Source organism: Hermetia illucens, chromosome 1, assembly GCF_905115235.1.
Source record: "Hermetia illucens chromosome 1, iHerIll2.2.curated.20191125, whole genome shotgun sequence".
Lineage (NCBI taxonomy): Eukaryota > Metazoa > Arthropoda > Insecta > Diptera > Stratiomyidae > Hermetia > Hermetia illucens.
In genome coordinates this window covers 11,413,810-11,436,342 of record NC_051849.1, presented here as the reverse complement: position 1 = coordinate 11,436,342, position 22,533 = coordinate 11,413,810, and the positions used below count along the sequence as shown (strand labels likewise).

Sequence of the window (22,533 nt, the reverse complement as noted above, 5' to 3'; positions counted from 1 at the left end):
ATGGGACGAGTCTACGAAAGGTCGGTGGACGCACAGGCTCATTCCCAACATTAGGGTGTGGCTTGAGCGAAAATATGGGGAGACCAACTACCACATTACCCAGTTCCTCACAGGACACGGTGGTTGCTACGGGCAGTATCTGCACCGCTTTGGGTTGGATGATTTTCCTAACTGTCCCAGATGCGATGGCATACCGGAGGATCCTGAGCATGTGATGTTTCACTGCCCACGATTTGCGATAGAGAGAAGGAGGTTAAACCAGGTGCTGGGCAGGAGCGGGACTCCGGAGAGCTTGGTTACTGAGATGCTGGAGTCCGAGGAGAAGTGGCTTGCGGTTGGCTCCGAAATCATCCAAATGCAGGAGGAGTTGCTGAAGGAGCAAAGAAGGAGGAAAGCTGCAAATAGGAGAAGGATGAGTGCCTAAGAGCAAACCAACTCCGCGAAGTAATACCTCAATGGTGGTCCCGTGGGGCTGGGGCTGGAGAGACCGGGGGTGGTTTTTAGTGGGTGTGAATCCCACACGCGCCCGCTGTAGTTCCGCCGTTCGGGCGGCGGAGCTGCGGCGGACGTGTCTTTCTAAGATTTTCCACCTCCGTATACGCACAAAAAAAAAAATGCACTTCTACTCACGTGTTGCGATGCTATAGGGCCTACAAATAAGTTCTGTCGGTTTTTCGTTTAAATTTGAAGCTTTATTGTGAAAAATTGGTTATATATTCGTTGTTCAAAGCATTGCCCATCGCTAGCCACAACTTTCTTCCATCTTTCAGGCAATTGATAGATACCATCGCGCCAAAAATTGGCCGGCTTAGCCATTTTTTGAGTTCGTCGTAATTGGAGAAGTGCTAGTCAGCCAGGCCATGCTGCATCAACCGGAACAAATAGTAATCAGAAGGAGCAATGTCTGGAGAGTACGGTGGGTGGGGTAGGAGTTCCCATTTCAACGTTTCTAGATATATTTTAACGGGCTGTGCAACATGTGGACGAGCATTGTCATGTTGCAAAATAACTTTATCATGCCTTTGCTGGTATTGCGGCCGTTTTTTCTTGAGTTCGCGGCTCGAACGCATCATTTGATGTCGGTAGAGTTTGCCCGTGACCGTTTCGTTCGGTTTTAACAGCTCATAGTATACCACACACAGCATGATCTTCTCACCATGAATATTCGCTTTGGCCGTCGCTGATGAGGCATGGCCGGGGTATCCCCACGTTGCCCGACGCTTGGGATTATAGTCATGGATCCACTTTTCATCGCCAGTAACTATTCAATGCAGAAAACCCTTCCTTTCTTGTCGTTGAAGCAGTTGTTCGCACGTCAAAAAACGGCGTTCGACGTCTCTTGGCTTCAGTTCATACGGAACCCAATTTCCGACCTTTCGGATCATTCCCATTGCTTTAAACGGTTGGAAATGGCTTGCTGAGTGACTCCAAGTGTTTTTCCAAGTTCTTCTTGCGTTTGCGATGGATCTTGGTCGAGCAATGCCTCTAATTCTTCATCTTCAAAAATTGTTGGCCGTCCGGTGCGCTCTTCGTCTTCCAAGTCAAAATTGCCACTTTTAAACCGTCCAAACTCCCTCTGACACGTTCGCCCAGATAGAGCATGGTCACCATAAACTTCCACCAAAATGCGATGACTTTCGGTTGCTTTTTTGTTCATATTGAAATAATAAAGTAGAACTCGACGCAAAAACACATTATTTGGTACAAAATTGGCCATCTTCGTTGATGAAAAAAGTATTGTTGTTTACAATTCGATTAAATAATTTATACTGACGTTTGTGCCTATTGACAGTAGCTTTCGGATGAATGTTTGGAAATGTGCATCAATTGAATAAAAAACAAGCTACGCCATCTATTGTAAAAACCGACAGAACTTATTTGTAGGCCTAATAGATGATCCCTGAAGTCAGAGGGTTCTCCCGGATATACACAGTGTAACCGAGTCATACAGTTTTCCAGGATACGCCAGAGTATTCGAAGTGAAACTACTGGTGATACTGAGTCAAATTGATGGGTGAAGCATGATCCGAACCCCAAGTGTCATTCTGACCTTTTGGACCAGACGCTGGTATAAGCGTGCAGAATTACGCTGCTTTGCACGAGACGCTGGCTTATCGAAGAACATGCCGACAAAGTTGGCATCCCTTACAGACCGTATTGTTGAAGTTGCGGAAAACAGGGGAAACTTGCAGGCACTTTCTTTGCGATTGCTCACCTCTAGCTAGATATAGGTTGTGGATATTAGGTAGACAGTTCCTTGGGGACCTTAACGAGAGCTCTGGTAGTAAGGTGGGGAACTTCTATACTTCTATCAATGCTACAGGTTGGTCCTTAGCTGACTAAATTCTGTTCCCTTTGTCCTTCCCACAGCAGTCACGAGCTTAAGAGCAAAAGCGCACCACAACCCAATTGGGCTTCTCTGAGGAGCCACTTATATCTACCTACCTATCTTTGAACGGGGCTTGAAAACGACAAAAACTAAACTTCATAAAGCCAGCTGTGTTTGAAAAATGAACAGAATGCGAAACTCGGTGAGACAAAGTTGCTATTCTGCGATATGACAATACACGGCCCTCTGTTGCCGAAAACTCTTTAAATGGGGTCAATTTTGAGAATTCACCCCGCCCATCATACTGAATAGACGTTGCTTCTTCAGACTAGTATCTGGTTAGATCAATGACCAGCACCATGATTGACCAGTTAAATATCACACTCAAAAGGAGACATAGTTTCAAACCTGAGGAATGGATATTAAGGTTGAGCTTCGCGAAAAGGACTTTGAAAGTATCAGTGTTACGCTTTCTATACGAAGTTCTTCCTAAAGAAAAGGGATCGGGTGAAATTGCGTTGAACTTCTGTGATGGCAAGGCAATCACAGTTGCAACAAGGAGACGAGATCATCAAGGATGCTTCGAACGAGGGAGTCGAAGAGTTGAAGAGTGTTATGAAAAGTTGGGCAGAGTCAAAACCAGAAGAGATACTCAACATTAAACTAGACATTCTGGATGCGGCATTGGTGACATCAAGCCAGTGTCTGTCAAGCTGAGCTAATCAGGAGGAGTTACACCGAGGTTATAGATGAGCTCCCGAATAATAAAGGGTAGCCACAAAGAGAGTAGAATTAGAAAGTGGGAGAGGATTCGAGAAAGTAAGACATCGAATTGCATTCGCCAATGTTTAGTGCTATCTCATTTATAGACCACCGGCAAACTAGAGGGTCTAAATTCGAATGTAGGACTCACCATATATTAGGGAAACTATAAACGAAAAAACCTTAAGGCCATTGGTGTGAAAAGGTCAAGAGAAAGGGAAGATCCTTGGTGAAGGATACCGGGCCCAAAATGGAATCAGAAGAGGGGAGGAGGAACAGGATATGCAATCATCGAAAGAAACACTGCAGGAACAGTTAAAGAAGTAGGAGTCAAGCCATGTAATCAGGGACAGGATAATGTTAAGAGAGACCAGTTTGGACAAAGGTACCATGTCATTAACGAAGTCAAGGACTTTAGAGAAATCCGTGTAGGTAATGCGCACTTCTGCTGAGAATTTAAACATTTGACCACGAAGTTGATGAAGTCGAATGAGTTGTAGCAGGTGCCCGGTGTTTCACAAAGCTATGTTGCTGTTTAAGGTGGTCGAAGTAAGTAGTCAACAAATCGTTGACATATGTATCTCTCAATGATTTCAGAATGGGAGGGGAGAGGGAACAATAATTTCTGAGTGTATGATCACCACTTTTGCGTAAAAGATAGGATAGTGAGAGTATTCTTCCACAAGCTAGGAAAATGACAAACTAGGAAGCTTTTGTTTGACATTATTTATAGAGGAAAAGGGATACGCATTGTTTGGTTTCTAGCAAAAATAGGTTAGGAAGACTGTCAAAACTAACAATGCTGTCAAGGTTGTCAATGAGGTACTCAACTAAATAAAGGTATTGTAGGAGATTCAGGATAGGCTGCATTGGGGAAAATGAAGAAGAACTAGGAGAGAAGTTGTCAACCGAAGAAAATTAATTACAAAGACCCTGCAAACTTGATGAAAGTGGGGGACGGCTAGTCTGGATTGCGGCTATTGCGTCATAGGAGCTTTCGCATACCAATGTTACTTCGATACTAGTCAGATACTCATTCCTGGTGTTAATTACTAGTGACTTTACTGAAGACCTCAAAGCTTTAAAGTAAGTGAGGCCAGCGTGACTTTGTACACTTGCGTCGGAAGACATGCTTGCTCCCAAGTCAAGCACAAAGTGAATATCATGGAAAAAACAAGCGTATGCCCTAAAGTATGCCCCTTTCCACAGGGGGAATTGGCAACCTTCCAGGATTCTGTTAAAAATTATCCAGGGAAGGAAGGAAATTTTTAACAAAAAGTGGTTAGGAAGACCACTAGGTCGCATTCAACATTGACGTCAGAGTTCCCAGAGAAGTATTCTACTAAGGAAGAGATGAGAAGGGGTATTGCCGAAGATGTTGGGCAGATTGCACCCATTCGTGGGATGGAGGAGGCATAATGCACCAAAGAAGCATAAATACGAAATAAGGCACACGATAATTGAGGCAAACCAGGGGAGAAGTCTGAGGATATGACGAAAGTAGGATAGGGTTGACCAGGTCTGGACAAAAAGGGCTTAAAGTTTCCGCATACCAATGCGACTACGACACTGTTCAAATCTTCCTTTCTGGACTTAGTTATCAGGACTTCTCTAAAGACCATATTTTTCGTTGCTATTTATGGGCCTCAATGGTGAATAGGAAATGAGTAGGAGTTTAGTGACCTAGGACAGGGGGAAACGTTATAAAGAAGTAGATTAGACAGAATGGTAAAAAGGAGAAGCTGATGGTATGTTAAGGGAGTGGGGATGAGATCCTAGCTAATAGTCGCCAGGACTGAATTCAGTCCATCCAAACTGGCCTTTCGAAACTTGAATTTAGCGGACCACACGGAAGTTGAGACGGATAATTCCCACATGGAAACCCAGAGCAGGACGATTAGAATCAGGAGCGGCGTAGAGCGATGGTAGGTTTGGACTCAGAGCCCCCGGAGATTAGCTTCGAAATTTTGAAAATCATTGCTTCTACTATGTTTAATATTTGTTCAAATGATGTCTGAAATCCTAAATATATACCAGATAACTTACAGCTAAAACTAACCTAAACAGGATTTACATACAGCTCCATCATTTATTGCGGCAGCAAAAAATAGCTCCGTATCTGACATTTCTCGCTCTGTATAAGCGAAACTCGGATGTTTACAGCATTCCTCTTCTGACATGTTGCTAGAAAATCGTTGAGTGCATTTGCCGCTCGATTCTCTTGTAGTCCAACAGATACCAGCTGTAAAAGAAGAAAAAAAAAGATAAAAATAGTGTCTTCATTGCAGTAATTTTAGTTGTTAATAACAGTAGGATTTCCACCAAACTTTCTAAGATTATGCCTTATATTATCGTCTATACAACCTCAATAAGAGCAGCAGTGAACCTTCAAAATATAAAATTACTTTATTTATGGCACATGTCCAGGTGAACAGTATTCTGAGGCCTAGATACCATATACCGATACCGCACTATCATGAAGGCTTTCAGATTTTCCGGTTGTGTAACTTCTGAGAACGGTTCTTCGAAATACTATGGAGGATTTGCTATTCATCCTGGACGTGTATTGGCAGCGCTTAATCACGGCGCACATGACCCCCAATCTGAGGCGCTGGATAAGAAGGAGATAGAGGCGCATGATTCGTTTTAGATACAGTTGAACCGCAATATATGTGTATACAGTTGCGATTGAGGCTTCATGCAGCACTGAGGGCTTCCACGGCAGGCACTAGACATGTCTGTGCGTCAGAACATTAAATTGGATTTGTTGGCGATTTCTCCTTTTGACGGGGCACTACACAACTAACTGGCATTCCAGGTCACATTTACGACGCTTGTCCATAACATACATTTCCCGGAGGCATATAAGCTCGGCAAACTGCACCAAACCAGAAGTGCCGACGTTGTGCCCCAGATTGCTGGTCTGTAAATCTGCTATCAAGAGGAGTGGAAAGCCATGAACAAGCGATACCACTGGCCGAGGCAATTAGCGGATATTCATCTGACTCGATTCCTCAACATTGAGGCGGAAACAGAAAACCCAGTGATTAATGCGGCGCAAGCTACACTCCGCGCTTTGCGTGTTATGAATCTTCAGATTGACTTGAGGGACGCATTCGCGGTCGCAATTATCGTGCCTAAATTCAGGAGCTCGACGCAGGCTACATGGGGAATGGCAGGTTCTCAAACTGAGATAGCTACATTGCGGAAGCTGTCGCAGTTTGTGGAGAGGCATGCTCATGGCCTAGGTTCGGTAACGGTCAAACTGTCCAGACGCTAGGACGCTCCTCACAGCAATGGACAAGACCGGCAACCGGCGCATCGGCGGTGGAATATAAGTTGAAGCGGACCAAGACGACCCTTCTTCCTGGGCTGTCAGTAGTTGGCAGGTATGACGATCGCGCCAAGATTCGAGGCGCTACGAACCACAAATCTTTATTTTAACTACCTTGGACCGATGCATCCGCCTAAAGAATGTGCGCTAGGTGGCTGCAGACGGTGCTTTATAACGTCTCGATTGGCACAGCGGCTACAACTATGGAGAAGATACACGGATTTGGATGTAGTAAGCGTGGCAGACAGGATTGAGGCAATTTTACAGTTTGGAGCGGCGTATAGCTTCCAACCCTGAGCTGCAAGAGAAATATATGGCCTTTGTGAAAGAATATGTGGACCTAAGACACATGCTGCACGTTGATTCACTTCCAGCGCAGGCTTTTGGTTACTATATCCTACGCCACGCTGCACAGCAGAAGTTGGTTTCAACGCGTCGGTCCCAACGTTCAAGGTCAATTTCTTAAATGACTTGCAGTGAGCGGATCAATAATTAAACATCATCCTCCCATTTAGTCAATTTCGAGTGGCGCTATCCGTAGGCATCGAGAAGATATTCAGACAGGTTTGGGTGGCGCCTAAACATCGTAACCATCAGCAAATCTTTTGGCGATAACACCCGCAGGATCCTCTTGAGCATCACCAGTTGGCGACCGTTGTATATAGAATGGCCTCACATCCACACAATGCGGTCCACGCTGTGCAGCAGTGCACTCTGGACAACACGCTGCACGTTTCTGTTTTTAGTTGGGGTAGGTGAATGCATTTACACACAGAATGTTGGACTCCCGCAACGGTACGTCTTCGAACTATCAACTAAACACCTCCCCATCGTCAGAGAGCTAGCCTGGAACCGTTTATCTCATTACTTCGGGCTAGTCTCCGAACTTTCCCGCCTTGCAGAGTCTCCAAACCAGGGAATTCTTTCACCAACGGGAGGGGAGAGAAGGAAGGAGACTATCAGTTCTAGAAACCCCTTGCTATTCGGCTCCTCCACCGGTGGAGTTCTATCTTTTTTGTGGCGAGAAAACCCCGAACCTAATAGGCTCCACCTGTCAGCGTCCCTCAGCATCTCCTCGGCAATGTTGTCTGGAGAGAGATCCCCTGCGTTTAAATAGAGCGGCTGACGAACCCCATCCCACCGTCCACAAGAAAAAAAAGTGTGATGGGCGTCGTCCAGAACTCCATTGCAAAACACACAATCCGGAGATCGTGCCTTTCCAATTCAGGTAGGGCTGAAAACCTCCACGTCCGCTTAAGAACTGGGTAAGGAAATAGTCAGTCCCACCATGCTTCCAATTCTTCCACGCACCTAAGTTTCCAGTGAGCCGTGCAATCTATCTGCCTCTAGTTTCATTTTCCGAAGAGAGTTGCCACTCATCTAGGGTGCGTTGGCGTTCTTCACGAGCGACCACCTCCTGTTGCTTCTCTCTTGCGCTTGTATATGACTTGATGACGCTCCCCTCAGCAGGCCAGGCTGAAAATCGAAAGAGCTCGCCGTGGTGGAAACAGTTACGGACGTGCCCGCCTCGCTCGTCTTTGACATCGGTGCTTGGGCTATGATGAGTTTCAGCTTCCGACAAGCTTCTGTTCCTAGTGGATGAATCTCCCATCTCCGATATCAACTCCAACTAAGCGTAGTTGGCTTTGTCACCCCGGTAATCGCGTGGATCATGATCATAATTCGATCCATTTGGGCAGCTAGTTCTCTCAAATACGAAGACGCAGACTTGACTAACCGTTCGCAATGGCTTGGACAGGCATGGCTTCCACACACAGATTGGCACTTCACGGTTTCTCAGATACCAGCGTTCAGACCTGCGCGGCGGTCATCTACGTGTATACCAATGACTAGGAAAGTCGCGCTCATGTCACCTTCATTGCGGTGTGTACAAAGATAGCACCTCTTAAGATAGCACAGCGAATCACTTCACCACAAGGCGACGCTACGATTCCTAGCTTGGAGCTCACAACAGCTCTTCTACTGACAGTTATGGTAGATAACATGCGATCAGCATTGTCTTTAGTCTACACATCCTGCATATATAGGAAGGACTCCCAAGTCGTGCTTTGGTGGCTTCGAAAAAATCCACCGGAATAGAAACCGTATGTAGCAAATCGAGTGATGAAAATCCAGGCCCTCACTTCCAGAACGGATTGACGTTACGTGAGATCGGCCGGGAATCCTACTGATTGTGCAAGCCGATGCCCCTGAGCTGCAAAGCTTCTGGACCATCATCTTTGGTGGCAAGGCCCGATGTGTCTTCACGTGGCAATACTAGCTCCGGATACACCTATGGCATCGCCTTCTCCAGCGGTTTTGCAACGAGCTCAACTAGAGTCGTCGTGGTATCGCCAGCTATCATCATTCGTACCCCGACTATTTCTACTTATTGCGCTTTTGATAGAACGATTCAACCAACTTCGGCGTTTATTTGGCACCGTGGTTCGAATACGGCGTTGGACTCCTTCGCGGAGACATCTTCTTGGCAGCTCCAGCGTGAGGACCAGGCTATGTGTCTGGTCTCGTCATATAGATCGAGCAAGATAGGGGCGAGTTTGAGTCCTATCGTTCCACTTAATCCATATCTGGAGGATTGCTATGCTTGGGAGGACGGCCTCAACATTCAGAGTACCTACACGGTCAGCACTTCAGCATCATTTTGCCCAAGATCGGCGCACAAATTAAACTTATTGTACATCACGCGCATATCACCACTCGCCATAGTGGAGTGCAACTCACGCTACAAGAGTTGTGCTCATCAGACCACGTGTACTTACGTCCATGGCTATCCTGTCTTAGTTTCTACACTGGACAGGTGGGTTATTAGTTGGCTCCAGACCGATTCTGATCTTCTTTAGGATAGAGTTCTGCTGGCATCATGCTGGAAACTCTATTTTAGGAAAGGCGCAGCAACTCCAGTTGGCCCTGAGCCGAGGGTAGTTGATGCGTTTTCGTCCAACGGGCCTCGTGTGCTTATCAGCCGAGGGTTTTAGGACCTTTCATAGTTAGATTTTGGCCCACTGAAGATTGTATAAATATATATGTAACCAAAGGCTATGGTTGTACCTAAAAGAAAAGATCAATGAAAAACTGTCGTGTAGATAACGTTCTTCTTTTAATTTGGTCTAGGAGCAGTGGTAGTACGCGGTAAAACCCAGATAAGACTGGGGGTTATCTGTACGAGTATATAAGCTAGAGAACCTAGCAAGAACTTTAAATGTACTGCTGCACTTTGGGAAAGAGGTCCTAAGGTGCATGGTGGCAGTAAATCAACGTACGCAAGCAGTGCACATCGAGGTGATAGAGGACCTCACCTCTCACGCATTTCTCGACGCATTCACTCGCTTCATGGACCGTCGAGGTCGATGTACCGACCTCCCTCTAATGGTACGACTTTCGTCGGCGCGATTAGGCCCCTTCAGCAGGATATGGCTATCTTTGCATCGGAGTAGAATCAGCAAGAGTTGGGGGATCTCGGTACGACCTGGCATTTCATATCCTGCCGCGCCTCTTACCAGGGAACATTATGGGAGGGGGTCGTGGAAATTTTCAATTTTCTTCGATTTTCGCGAGGCCTGCCACCGGCCGATTTTCTGCGATATCTCCCGTTCCTGATGTGGTAGCGTGAAAATTCGTGCGTATTTTCAGAATCTGGGCCGGGTCCCCTTTCGAACGAGATATCTCCCAACGCAATCCAACGATTTTGCATTTTTGGCCATTATCACGACCCGGGGGTCGTGGAAATTTTCAATTTTCTTCACGAGGCCTGCCTGATTTTCACGAGGCCTGCCACCGGCCGATTTTCTGCGAAATTTCGCGTTCCTGATGTGATGGCGTGAAAATTCTTGTATTTTCTGAATCTGGGCGGCGTCCCCTTTCGAACGAGACATCTCTCAACGCAACCCGACAATTTTGCATTTTTGGCCATTTTTACGATCCGGGGGTTCAATTTTCTTCGATTTTCACGAGGCCTGCCACCGGCCGATTTTCTGCGATATCTCCCGTTCCTGGGGCTGGGACAACTTTGCACACTGGTTGAATTTCTCTGAACTCCAGGCCGGGAGTGATAACTCCTTTGCGAGATGACCCATCTGACAAATTTAGACCGCTTCATGCCGCGGCAGAACCTATCTTTACCGATGTTCCAGACAATCGTCTCAAACACTGGCAGTGGCTTCATCGCGTTCAGCAGGAATTCTGACGGCGCTGGCGCGACGAATATTTGGCAGCATTATAACTCCGCAGCAAACTTCGAAAACGACTCCCCGAACTGCAGGTGGGAGAGGTCGTCTTGATCAAGGAGGACTCAGGCAACTTACCACTCACTCATTGGGGGATGGCTACATGCAGGCAGGAATGGTCTCACCCTACAGACCAGCGACTGTTCGATTGAGGAGCTGGGTATGATGGTATCATGACCACTAATGCCAGGGAGGATTTCAAAGAATGGACAGTGTTTGGAATCGAAATTACATTGATGCTGCTAGTTATCAGGGAAGAGTCAAGTTGCCAATGGGTTTTCCTTGCATTTTAGAAACCTGGCCTAAAATCCGCCAGTGCAACATGAAGGGCATAATCCGCTGCCAGGATGTATGACATTTTTGTTTTTTTTTTATGGATGGAGGTGGAAATCAGAGCAGTGTGTGGGATTCGCACCCACTAAAACCACCCCCACTCTTCCGCCCCTCCCCGCGGGACCACCGTGAAGTATTACTTCGCGGGGGAGGCTCTGGTTCGCTATACCAGCTCGTCCATGTCACGTCTCCGTCGCGCCGCCTTCCGAGCTCGATCCAACTCCAGGAATTTTGTCTGCACCACGGCTACTGCCTCATTTACCGCCATCCAGTTTTCCTCCGACTTCAGCATCTCTTCCACCAGGTTCGAGGGCTCGATGTCCGCCCCTAAGATGCTGTTCAACCTCCTTTTCTGCAGCAGAAATCTGGGACAATGGAACATAACGTGCTCCGGGTCATCGGGTGTAGCACTGCATTCAGGACAGTTGGGAGACTCGTCCAACTCGAAGCGATGCAAGTACTTCCTATAGCCACCGTGTCCCGTAAGGAACTGTGTCAGGTGGTAATTCAATTCTCCGTGCTTTCGGTTGACCCATTTCTCGATACACGGGATCAATGTATGGGTCCACCTGCCCTTGTGGGAGTTATCCCATCGTTGTTGCCACTTGCAATACAACTCTCTCCTGATGGCTTTTCGGAAATCCACATTCACCTCGGCTGGATTTGCCTTCCGTTTTTCGTAGAGCCAGTGTGCCTCGCCCGCTAGAAGATCTACAGGGATCATTCCTGCGATGACACACACTGCCTCCGTCGACGCCGTCCTAAATGCGCTGCACACCCTTAGCGCAATTGGCCGGTATGCCGAACTTATCTTCCTCCGGTTCAACGCTCCCGCCCAGACAGGGGCCGCGTATAGCAGGATCGACCTCACCACTCCCGCGATGAGTAGCCTGCGACTATACTTCGGCCCTCCCACGTTAGGCATCATCCTTGCAAGGGATGAGGTGCAATTCGCTGCCTTCTCTCGCGCATAATCCAAGTGTCCCTTGAAACTCAGCTTGGCATCGATCATCACCCCCAGGTATTTGACAACCGATTTTGAGACCACCTCACGATTACCAACCTGAATGGTAACCGTGTTGTTCCTCCTACGGTTGGTAATGAGGACCGCTTCCGCCTTTTTGTCCGCCAGGTCCAGCTTGGCCATTCGTAACCATGACTTGATGGTATTAATGACTTCATTTGCATAAAGCTCCACGTCCTCGGGATGCTTTGCAATTGCAACCACCGCCAGGTCGTCCGCAAAACCAATCAGCGTTGTCTCCTCCGGCACGCGACGTACATTATGTTCCACAGCAGCGGTCCCAATACAGAACCTTGAGGCACACCTGCTGTCACAATGTACTCCTTCGGCCCGTCGTCCGTCTCGTACCAGAGAAGTCTGTCCGAAAAGTAATTCTAGATGAGCCGAGCCAAGTAGCTAGGAACACCCAGTTTGGCCAAAGCGCCTTAATCCAGCCCCCGTTGGCTGAGTTAAAAGCATTTTTGGCGTCCGGCGTCACCAGAGCACAGCATTTGCCCATGGCCATTGCATTTCGAGCCAATTCCACGATCTTTGCTACTGCATCGACCGTAGAACGGGCTCGCCGAAATCCATATAGCTGCTCCGAAAGACCACCCGCAAGCTCGATGAACGGGAGCAGCCTGTTGTATATCACCCTCTCCAGCATCTTCCCCATGGTGTCTAAGAGACAAATAGAGCGATATGAAGAGGGCACGCCGGGTGGTTTTCGGGGCTTCGTTAGCAACACCAGCTTCTGCCTCTTCCACTGGGCGGGAAACACTCCTTCCGCCATGCACGATTCGAATGTGCTTGCGAACCACCTTGGCCTGGCATTGACCGCCACCTTCAGAGCCCTGTTCGGAATTCCGTCCAATCCCGGAGCCTTGCTGTCCCCAATACGTCTGCAGATTTCCCAAAGTTCCTCTTCGGTAACATCAGGGATCGAGAAGACGTTCTGCTGAGCTGCCAGTTGGGGTTCTCCTTCGTCCTACTCCTGCTGCGGGAAAAGAGTTGTAATTATTTGCAACAAGAGCCGTGGGCATGTCACTTGAGGTGATTTTCGCCCGCGGATCTTCTTCATTACAACTTGGTAGGCTGTACCCCACGGATTCGTATTAGCCTCCATACAGAGCTTCTGGTAGCATTCCCGCTTGTTTCTTCGAATGGCCTTTTTAAGGTTGCTTCGCAGATCCCTGTATTCCTCCTCACGCTCCTGGTGCTCCGGCCTTCCCCTTGTCCTGTAGGAAAGTCTCCTCGCTCGGAGACAAGAGTATCTCAAGGCAGCGATCTCCGTGTTCCACCAGTAGTTTGGCCTCTTGCCGTGGTGCAAACGTCGTCGTGGCATCGTAGCGTCGCATGCTTCGGTTACACGTTGAGACAGCTGTGTGACCCTTTCCACCGCTGTTCTATCCGGATCATGGGCTCCCTCCAATGCGGCCAGGAATGTCTCCTCGTCGAAAGCTCCGATAGACCAGCCAACCGTCTTAGCCTTTCCACCTTCAGAGCGTCGTTTACTGGTTCCCCGGTTCCCAATGCGGAGGAAGATGGCCTGGTGGTCACTGTGGGTGTAGTGCTCACTCACTTGCCAAGCCATCTCCCTCACCACTGAAGTGCTAACAAATGTCAGGTCAACGATCGAACCCGACCCTCTTCCTCGAAAGGTGGGCACGCAGCCAACGTTGGTCAGCACGATGTCCAGCTACGCAAATGACTCCAACAGAATTTGACCTCTGGTGTTCGTCGATCGGCTTCCCCACTCCAGGGCCCACGCGTTGAAATCGCCCGCAATGATTTTAGGGCTGCGGTCTCTAGCGTCCAACACCAGACTGTCTAACATCTTCTCATATTGTGCTAAGGTTGCACTAGGAGGAGCGTAGCAGCTGTAAATATGGACACCGTTGACCTTCGCCCTTATAAAACCGGCTGCCGGGGGAGGCCATGATTTCCTGAATGGCCTGTCTTCCGCACGCCCAGATTGCGGCGTTGCCAGACGCATCCACCGCCCAAGTCGCACCGCCGTGGTTTCTGTACGGTTCGCAAATAACCGCGTCATCCACATTCGACTCTCGAATGGTTTGCGAGAGCAGGTCCTGAGCTGCCTCACAGTGATTGAGATTGATTTGTATGAATCTCATTTGCCTGTGCGGTTCAGCTCCCGCCTATATACCGGACATTTGCTGCTTCCCGCAACATGTCGGTCGTCCACGCCCTCTTTCCCACTACATAGCATACACCGTAGATCTCCGGTGCAATCTTTGATGAGGTGGCCCTCTTCCCCACACTTCCTGCAACTCCTCGACCTATCATGCTGGCTAGTGCATGCCGCCGCAAAATGGCCGAAATCAAGGCATCTGACGCATCTCTTTAGAGATATTTGCTCCTTGAGCCTGCACACGACCCAACCTACTCTTACCTTGCCGCGGTAATTAACTTAATAGCTGATTCCGCCGGCAAACTAATAATAGCGGTCTGTGTGCCACCATATGCCTTCTTCATCCTTTTTATGGCACTCTGGTCTATATCACTAAGGTTGAACTGTTGCTTTAACGCAGCACAGATGTCCTCCCGTGAGGTGACCTCATCTAGGTCCTTGCATTCAACTACTATCTCCTGTTTCCGAGCTCTTACCTCAGCTTCCTCTCCTAGTACACTTTCCACCTTCCCGCGGAAGTTATCGGCCGACTTGTCGGCGGATCTACTTAACTCCAGCATCAGATCCCCTCTCTGTGTTCGCCTGATACGATTAGGCGCGGTTTGTTTCCGGTTCCATATCTACATCTGATGGGCTAGACCATTGTTATCTTGGCCCTCCTTCTCTGTAGCATGTTCCCTTTGAAAGGGACCCTTAAAATTCAATATTGATGATAACCACTTTGGTGTCAGCGCATCATTTAGTTGCTAATACTGAATAGCAAGTCAATGATATCTCGAGTCTCGTATCTGCTACACTGTCAAGACCGACATTTTTTCGCTGAATCATTCCCATCATTTTCTTTATCCTTTTTTCATGAGATGTAATTTATTTAATTTTCACAGAAATTCTGTCGAAATTTCTGATAAAATCAGGCGAGAAATAACCATGAAGACGAGACCTTATCGCTCCAGCCGTGAAATCGACAACATCAACAGCAACAATACCATTCACGACAACGATACTGGCGTTAACACACTTTAAGATATTATTTTTTTGCAGACATTTTTGTCCGATCCAGCTGTCGTTATTGTCCATTTCAAGATCTTAATGGGTAAAATAAAGTTGTCAAATGGCTTGCATTAACGGCTTATGAGTCGACACCACCAGCATCGCTGTAACAGAAACTCAGAGAATATTTTGGGTCCATCTTGGTATTCTCTTTTTCCCCAATTCCGTAATTTTATTGATCGTACACAATCAATGGGGGCTAATAATATACCCGATTTTAAGATGACGTGATACCAAAATAGCTCTTTTGAACCGTTGTAATTTATGGATCGTCTGGGGATGATAATTGCCTTCGAGCTTCAGACATGGCTCGTATAGGTACGTTATTGTTGTCTGAGCGTGTAATACGGAAATATAATATTTTGTTTACTATTGAAATGAATTTATCTGAAAAGGAGACAAGAAAAAACTTAGTGCGTCTGTTCGATGGCATCGAGTGCCGAGTTTGGAGGCTTTTAGCCCATTCCACAACGATATTTGGGGCCACGATGTCGAGATGGAAATCATTTTTTTCTGAGGTGGTTAAGAATGCTGTTGTGATGCTCAGCGAAGTGTGAAGTGTGTGAACGTTCGATAATAGACCGCGCTCAGAGGTATAAGGTACCCTGATCCCCAAGGGAATAGGTTTCACCCTGGTCTTCTGGATGGGCAGAATGTTAGAGAGTAGGCAAATAGGGCCGGCATGTTGTTCTCACTGTGGAGTACTATCATCGGTTATGTGGAGTATGGCAACGAACTCCTACGAAAACTAACAAATACTGGAAAATAAGTCCAGGGTTTCGCTAATGACAGCGTTTTAATCTGTACGTGTAAATATGAGGATATTCTATGTGACGAATTCAAACTGGGCTAAAAGTATCTAGTACCTAGTGCAGAAAAGCGGGGATGTGCATCAATCTAGTGAAAGCCACCATAGTACCATTCACTAGAAAACGTAAGCTTGATCACCTGAAAGCCATTACGTTACATGGCATAAGGCGGAGTACTTCGGAGTACGGGGGACCAAAAATTATGGCTTAAACCAGCAACTGATTACCTGGTACGTACGTGTGTTTGCGATGGGGGAGAGGCAAAGCCTCTGAGCACCATTGACCTATTGTACTAGATTTCCCAGTGTAAGGAGATATCTTGGATTCGTTCAGGGATCGCAGGATTTCCACGATGGATGGATGACCCGCTTCAGTTGGAGTACTTCAGCACCAATAACCTGATGTCTGATCCGTCTATATCGCTACAGATTGTGATGCGCCTGCCCTTCAACCGATCGTTAATCACCCAGACTGCGGCCCTTATCTCATACACTTCAGCCTGAAAGACCGTTGTATGCTGTTCCAAAAGAAAAGCCCACTTCTGGATTTTATTTTGAGCCATCAGTGCTGCCACACATTCTTCTGGTTGATGCCAGTTTTCTCCTAGTTTGAAGATAACTTCATATATTCTACCAAACGGATGTATCCGAGAATTGGAAGGCATTGCGAAAAGTAGATTCAGTTCTCCCAATAACTCTTCCAATGTTCTGTGACCCTAAGTCGACTGTATCCCAGTAGATATAATTCAAATAGTCTATGAACTACTCTCATTCCAGTGGTCTGAATAAATAAATCTAAGCGTTCAAACTTCGGCGGATGCCGTGGCCATGGCACCGGAAATATCAATCACTGTTCTTGGCAGTCTGGCTTATTTTACAATAAAAACCCGGTCAAAGGGTAGTATAGGTCCCAGGGCGAAACGTGGATTGGTACCCACAATGGAGCATAAAACCTGGGAAACGCTTGCTGAACCAACACCAACAGCTCTACTACCAAACCCTATGTCCACCTCCACGTGGTGATCGCTGGGAGTTCTTTCTTCATGGAAAACTGCAGACGAAGAAGGATGAAGACGAGTCTACCCCGCCTAAAAACGGGACAAAATGTACCAACTGGTTGGGGGTTGGGTAGGGCTGACAACCCTACACAGAAAACCTATGTTACGCAGCCACGGAAGGAGCCTCGGACAGGATGGATTTTATAATGACGAATCCGGCAACGACAACGGATTAACGATTCCCACATTTTCTCATGGAACGTGCGCTCCCTTTACAGACAGAATGCTGCTGAGCAGCTAGCCGATAGCCTGTCTCAATATAAGGCTGATATAACAGCGTTGCAAGAGATGCTCTCGCAAGGGAACGGTTTCCTGGAGAAGAGCCGCTACACCATATATTATAGTGGCCAACCATGTGCTCGGAGTAGGTTTCTTAGTCAGCCAAAAAAATAGAACTTCCTGTTATCGGCTCTGAAAATACAAGCGAAAGTCTATGCACTCTGCGTTTGCGAAGCAAGTTTAGAAATATAAACCTCATAAACGTTCACGCCCCTACAGAGGAGACTGCAGAGTCGGAGAAGGATACCTTCTACGAGGCAATTGAGCGGAGCGTCGAAGCCTGTCCCAAGTATGAAATCAAAATCATACTTGGAGATTTCAACAGTCAAGTAGGGACGGAACCGTTATTCAGGTGATACGTCGGCTCCCATAGCTTATATAGGGATACCAATGATAACGGACTGCGGATTATTCAGTTAGCAGTATCGCACGAAATGATTTGATGGCTTGCGTGGAAAGCGGTCCACAAACATACGTGGGCCTCTCCAGATGGGACCACTTTCAAAAAAATTGACCACGTGCTGATTGAACGCTGTCACCTCTCAGCCTTGATGAATGTAAGTACATATAGGGGGGCCAATATAGACTCGGACCACTATCTCGTTGGCACAGTGCTCCGAACTCGAATTACGACACCACCTACAATCCCCTCTAACAATCAGGTGAGAGTGAAAACCAAAGCCATTCACAACACAGCCCCTCCCAACACCTATGAGGGCGAAATGAATGCCGCAATAACCGCAGTCAACAGAGATCCTGGAGATGGAGCATCAACAAATGATCTTCACAACCACCTGAAGAAGGTTATCATTGACACGGCCACAGAGAGCCGCAAGAAAAGTCGGAACTGTTTCGCTCGAAGCGTCTCGTTAAAGGGTCAAAGCTTTTACTATTCAAGACCCTCGGAGACTTTGGTTCTTAGCAAGAAAAATTGCCAACTCTTGGCCGCGTTCGAGAGAAGAATCCTCCGAAGAATTTTTGGCACCCTACATGAGGATGGACGATTCCGTAGCCTACAAAACGACGAAATCTATGAGCGATATCATGACCGTCAGGTTGTGGATAAAATCCGGCTCAATAGGTTACGGTGGGCGGGTCACTTAATCCGTATGGATGAGCATGATCCAGCCCGAAAAGCCTATAAGGGCAATATTTATGGTAGAAAAAGAAGACAAGGCAGACCCTGCCTGAGATGGAGCGATGGCGTAGGTCAGGACGCCAGACAGCTTTTAGGGATATCGAATTGGTGGACCTCGGCGCAAAACCGGAATGTCTGGAGTTCCTTGTTAAGGCAGGCATAGACCGGATACCGGTTGTTGCGCCGTTGATGATGATGATAATGATGTTTACATGACCTTCTTTGGTCAGAATTATATCCAACTGTGCAAAAGCGTCTATTAGACTGCGGCCTCTTGCATTTGTCTCTTTGCTACCCCACTCACGGACGCAAGCATTGAAGTGACCAGTAGTCACCCTTGAATTACGACCCCTTGCATCGAGAACAAGACTGTCAAGCATTTCCTCGAATTTGGACACTGTCAGACTTGGTGGGGCGTAATAGCTGTACACATATACCCCGTTTATTTTCGCGCACACAAAGCCGCTGTATGTCTAACCCCCAGTACATTGTGTGACTTGTCGATCGCATGCCCATATCGCCACTCCGCCAGTCGAATCTGTAACCCATACGCCACCGTGACGGTTTCTATTGGGTTCGCCAATGATGGCAATTTCCACCTCGGATTCTTGAATGGTCTACTTGAGTAAATTTTGAGCGACCCTGCAATGATTGAGGTTTATTTGAATAAACCTCATTTTTTTATTGAATTCAGCTCCTTCTCAAATTCTTGGCATTTAGATTTATCGAGATCGAGATCCTTGCACTATCTGTAAACCTCATGTTTTTGAGTCCGCACTGTGACATTATCCCCAAGAGAATTCTTAACGGAAGTCATCAGTTTTCCCAAGCTGAATTTTTCCAGCTCAAACTGGTCCTTCCAATCTTGCTGGCATTTCCGCCTAGAACTTTTAGGTCGGGGTCAGCTTTGACCTTTCTCAGTAGCTCCGAGCAGGACAAACTTCCCTTGCTGGATATCACAATTGCTTCTAGACGGTGCTTTAAGTTTCGTTTTTTTCGTATGGCCTTTTCCTTTTCCTCTTAGGCCCCTGCTGATTTCCCAAAGGATTCACATCCTTCTGCTGTCGCTCCTCGTGAATATGTGGGTCAGCGTTGTTGCCGTTTTTATAATTCAGTGATCTGCCTCCAATTCATCTTTCTTCGATTTTGTTATTGGTGTTTTCGGTAGAGTGGTATTTCACTTGATCACCTTCTCCAGATCAAAATCACTTGCAGCATTATACTTCACGGTGGCCAAGTTGTCCACCACCGAGGCACTGCGGTCGAGGGATATCGACAACCGACTGCTTGTTCACTCCCAAAAGCCGCCGGTACTGGGGTTCCGAGCCCCTGCATCATAAGTTTTCTCCTTCTCTCGTCTTCCATAATGGTTTTAAGTTCTGGGTATCCTTCCCATAGCCATTTTAGTCCGTGCACCAGAGATGAGCAAATACTAGCCCATGCACAGTCAGAAAAGAAAAGTGCATGAACACTTATTTACACATCAATAGGTATACCCCAATCTGCCAACAGGGGTCGCACCTGATGGGAGATCTGGCCACTCCTCACAGGCCTGTCTTTTTTTTATGCGTTGGAAGGTGGAAAGGGTCAAAAGTTACCGATGTTACGTTGCGAGGCAAGATCAGTTACGAAGTGGGCCTCGTGTCGTTATTTGTAACTTTCCTCGGAAGCTCTTCCTTTCTCAACAGATTGTGGTTCGCTTTCATTAATTTTTCCACCATCCTCCAAGATATTTCAGAGGCTAGCATGTAGTTTACGATATTCTAGGGAGTTAACCGTGCCCCAGCGTCAATTTCCGCATCCGCTCTGTGTGCGGCGAATCGCGGGCAATTAAAAATAATGAAATTATGACGCATGTCGGGCAATACAGGGAGTCGTCACGCCCGAAATGATAAAGGTATGCACGGTACCCTCCGTGTCCGCTTAGGAATTGAGTTAGGTGGTAACTAACCTCACCGTGCCTTCGTTTGATCCATTTTGATCCATCTGGAGTAATCCTGTGTGTCCAGCGTCCTTTAGGTGAATCATCAGATCTTTTTTGCCATTCCAAAATACATTCATTTGGTTCTAATTGTCGACGATAGGTACAGGACTCGCCGATTACATATGATGGATCATAGAGCGTCGACGCTCGTTGGCCGTGCCTGCTATCACCCAGGCTGTTTCATCTGATGTTGAACGGTGAGCACACGATTTTTCTTCGATTTGCTTCCAACTTCAAAGACGGTGCCCAGACTGGAGTCTCCATAAAGCAAGATGGAGGTGACAACTCTCGAGATAAGGAGCCGACGGTTTTGCCTAGGACCACCTATATTTGGTAACATTCTTGCCAACGATGTAGCTACCCCGGAAGCTTTGGTTGCTGAATTTTCAAAATGAGACTTGAATTTTAGTCTTTGATCAACCATGACTCCTAGGTATCATAGGTCTGTCTTTCTGTCTGTCACACCCGATTTATTATACACAGAAACAGTTGAATGAATTGTAACGAAATTTGATGAGAAGCTGTGGTATATATGAGAGTGAAATATAGGTGAAATAGGTCTGTGTATGCCCCAAAAAGTGATACAAGGCCCGTTCTCAGAACTCACCCAACTGAAAAATCTAAAAATAAATCGCAATCAAAGTCCCAAAATACATCCCATTCCGATATCTGCACAACTAAAGTTCATAATAGTATATAGTTTTTGAAATGCTCCGGAAAACGCCCCCCTTAAGTTCATCTCCGAAGTGCGAAATTGGACATCAGCATAGGTAATAATGTAGGACATAGACACAATTCCGAAAAGTTTGAAAGCAATACGACTAATTATGGCCTTTCATTTGGTACCCCACATGACTATATTCGATGAAAAAAATTTTGAACATTCCACATTAACATGTATGGGGAGCCCCCTTTAAACTGCACGTAAATTTATGTCACTCAACAAAAACAAATTTCGTTCGGATCAGAAGGTCAAAGTTTCGCATTTCAGGTATTTTTTATTTATGGCACCGCAGCACGTGTATGACGTCATCATATTAAGTGAACTTATATGAACAGTGGAGTCCATGGGATGCCCTTTTTTGGCTTGTTAAGGTCTTGTATGAAAAATCGATTCACTATCTGTATGTCTGTCACACGCACTTTTCTCCAAAACGGCTAAACTGATCCGAACGAAATTTGTTTTTGTTGAGTGACATAAATTTACGTGCAGTTTAAAGGGGGCTCCCCATACATGTTAATGTGGAATGTTCAAAATTTTTTTCATCGAATATAGTCATGTGGGGTACCAAATGAAAGGCCATAATTAGTACTTTCCGAATATGATATTAGTTTCGACGTAAATTGCAAACTGTCAAAATGTACACATTTAATGTGAGACAGGACTAATTTTCGGAAACTACCCAACTCAAAAATCCGAAAAAATAGGAAGGTGCGCTTAGATGAGAAGTATAGAGGACACTACTTCTCCCCAGCCGTTTTTTGTATCTGTTGTAGATTAAGGGAGTCATCCCGTGTGTCGGACCCACGGAATCGATTCTTTTTACATCAATTGTATCTAGATATAGTGTAGAATATATGGGCAAAGTGATTCTTTGATATTCGGAGTGGTTCGAAAATTATAGTGTTAAACACGTAGTAAGTCACATGCCATATTTATGACAATCGCAATAAAGCGCGTATTTATCGGTCCGAAAAACATTCGAATGACTTCGCTAAAAGGACAAGAAATGAAGCCAAGGCTGTACATGTGTTTATTGAAGAAACCTAAAATTTATGGATGATCAGTTAAGATTTTATGGGTAAAAGTCGCATTCTACCTTTCAAATGCGTTTTTCTTGAAACTGCATATTGAAAATCTGCTGCCACCATAGCCTAAATCTATCCAACGAAATTCTTTGAAATTTTCACGACTTATCCAGAACATATTTATACGGTCCGCAAACTAGGATAATTGCGATTCAGTCAGTATTTTTTTTTTATTCATTAAAGAAGCCTTAAAAAACACCAAAATTCACAAAAAAAAAAGTTTAACAAAGCACCAGAAATTTAGTTTTCA

General features: G+C 46.4%; 1 protein-coding gene across 2 annotated transcripts in view; it reads right to left on the bottom strand.

Moving 5' to 3' along the window:
- The window catches only part of LOC119661170, a 283,268-nt gene that overhangs the window by 178,212 nt on the left and 82,523 nt on the right, over positions 1-22,533 (bottom strand). For both annotated transcript variants that reach the window (XM_038070385.1, XM_038070386.1), the window contains exon 3: positions 5,151-5,333. In XM_038070385.1, the coding sequence (XP_037926313.1) occupies positions 5,151-5,333 (183 nt within the window). The remainder of the gene's footprint in view (positions 1-5,150; positions 5,334-22,533) is intronic.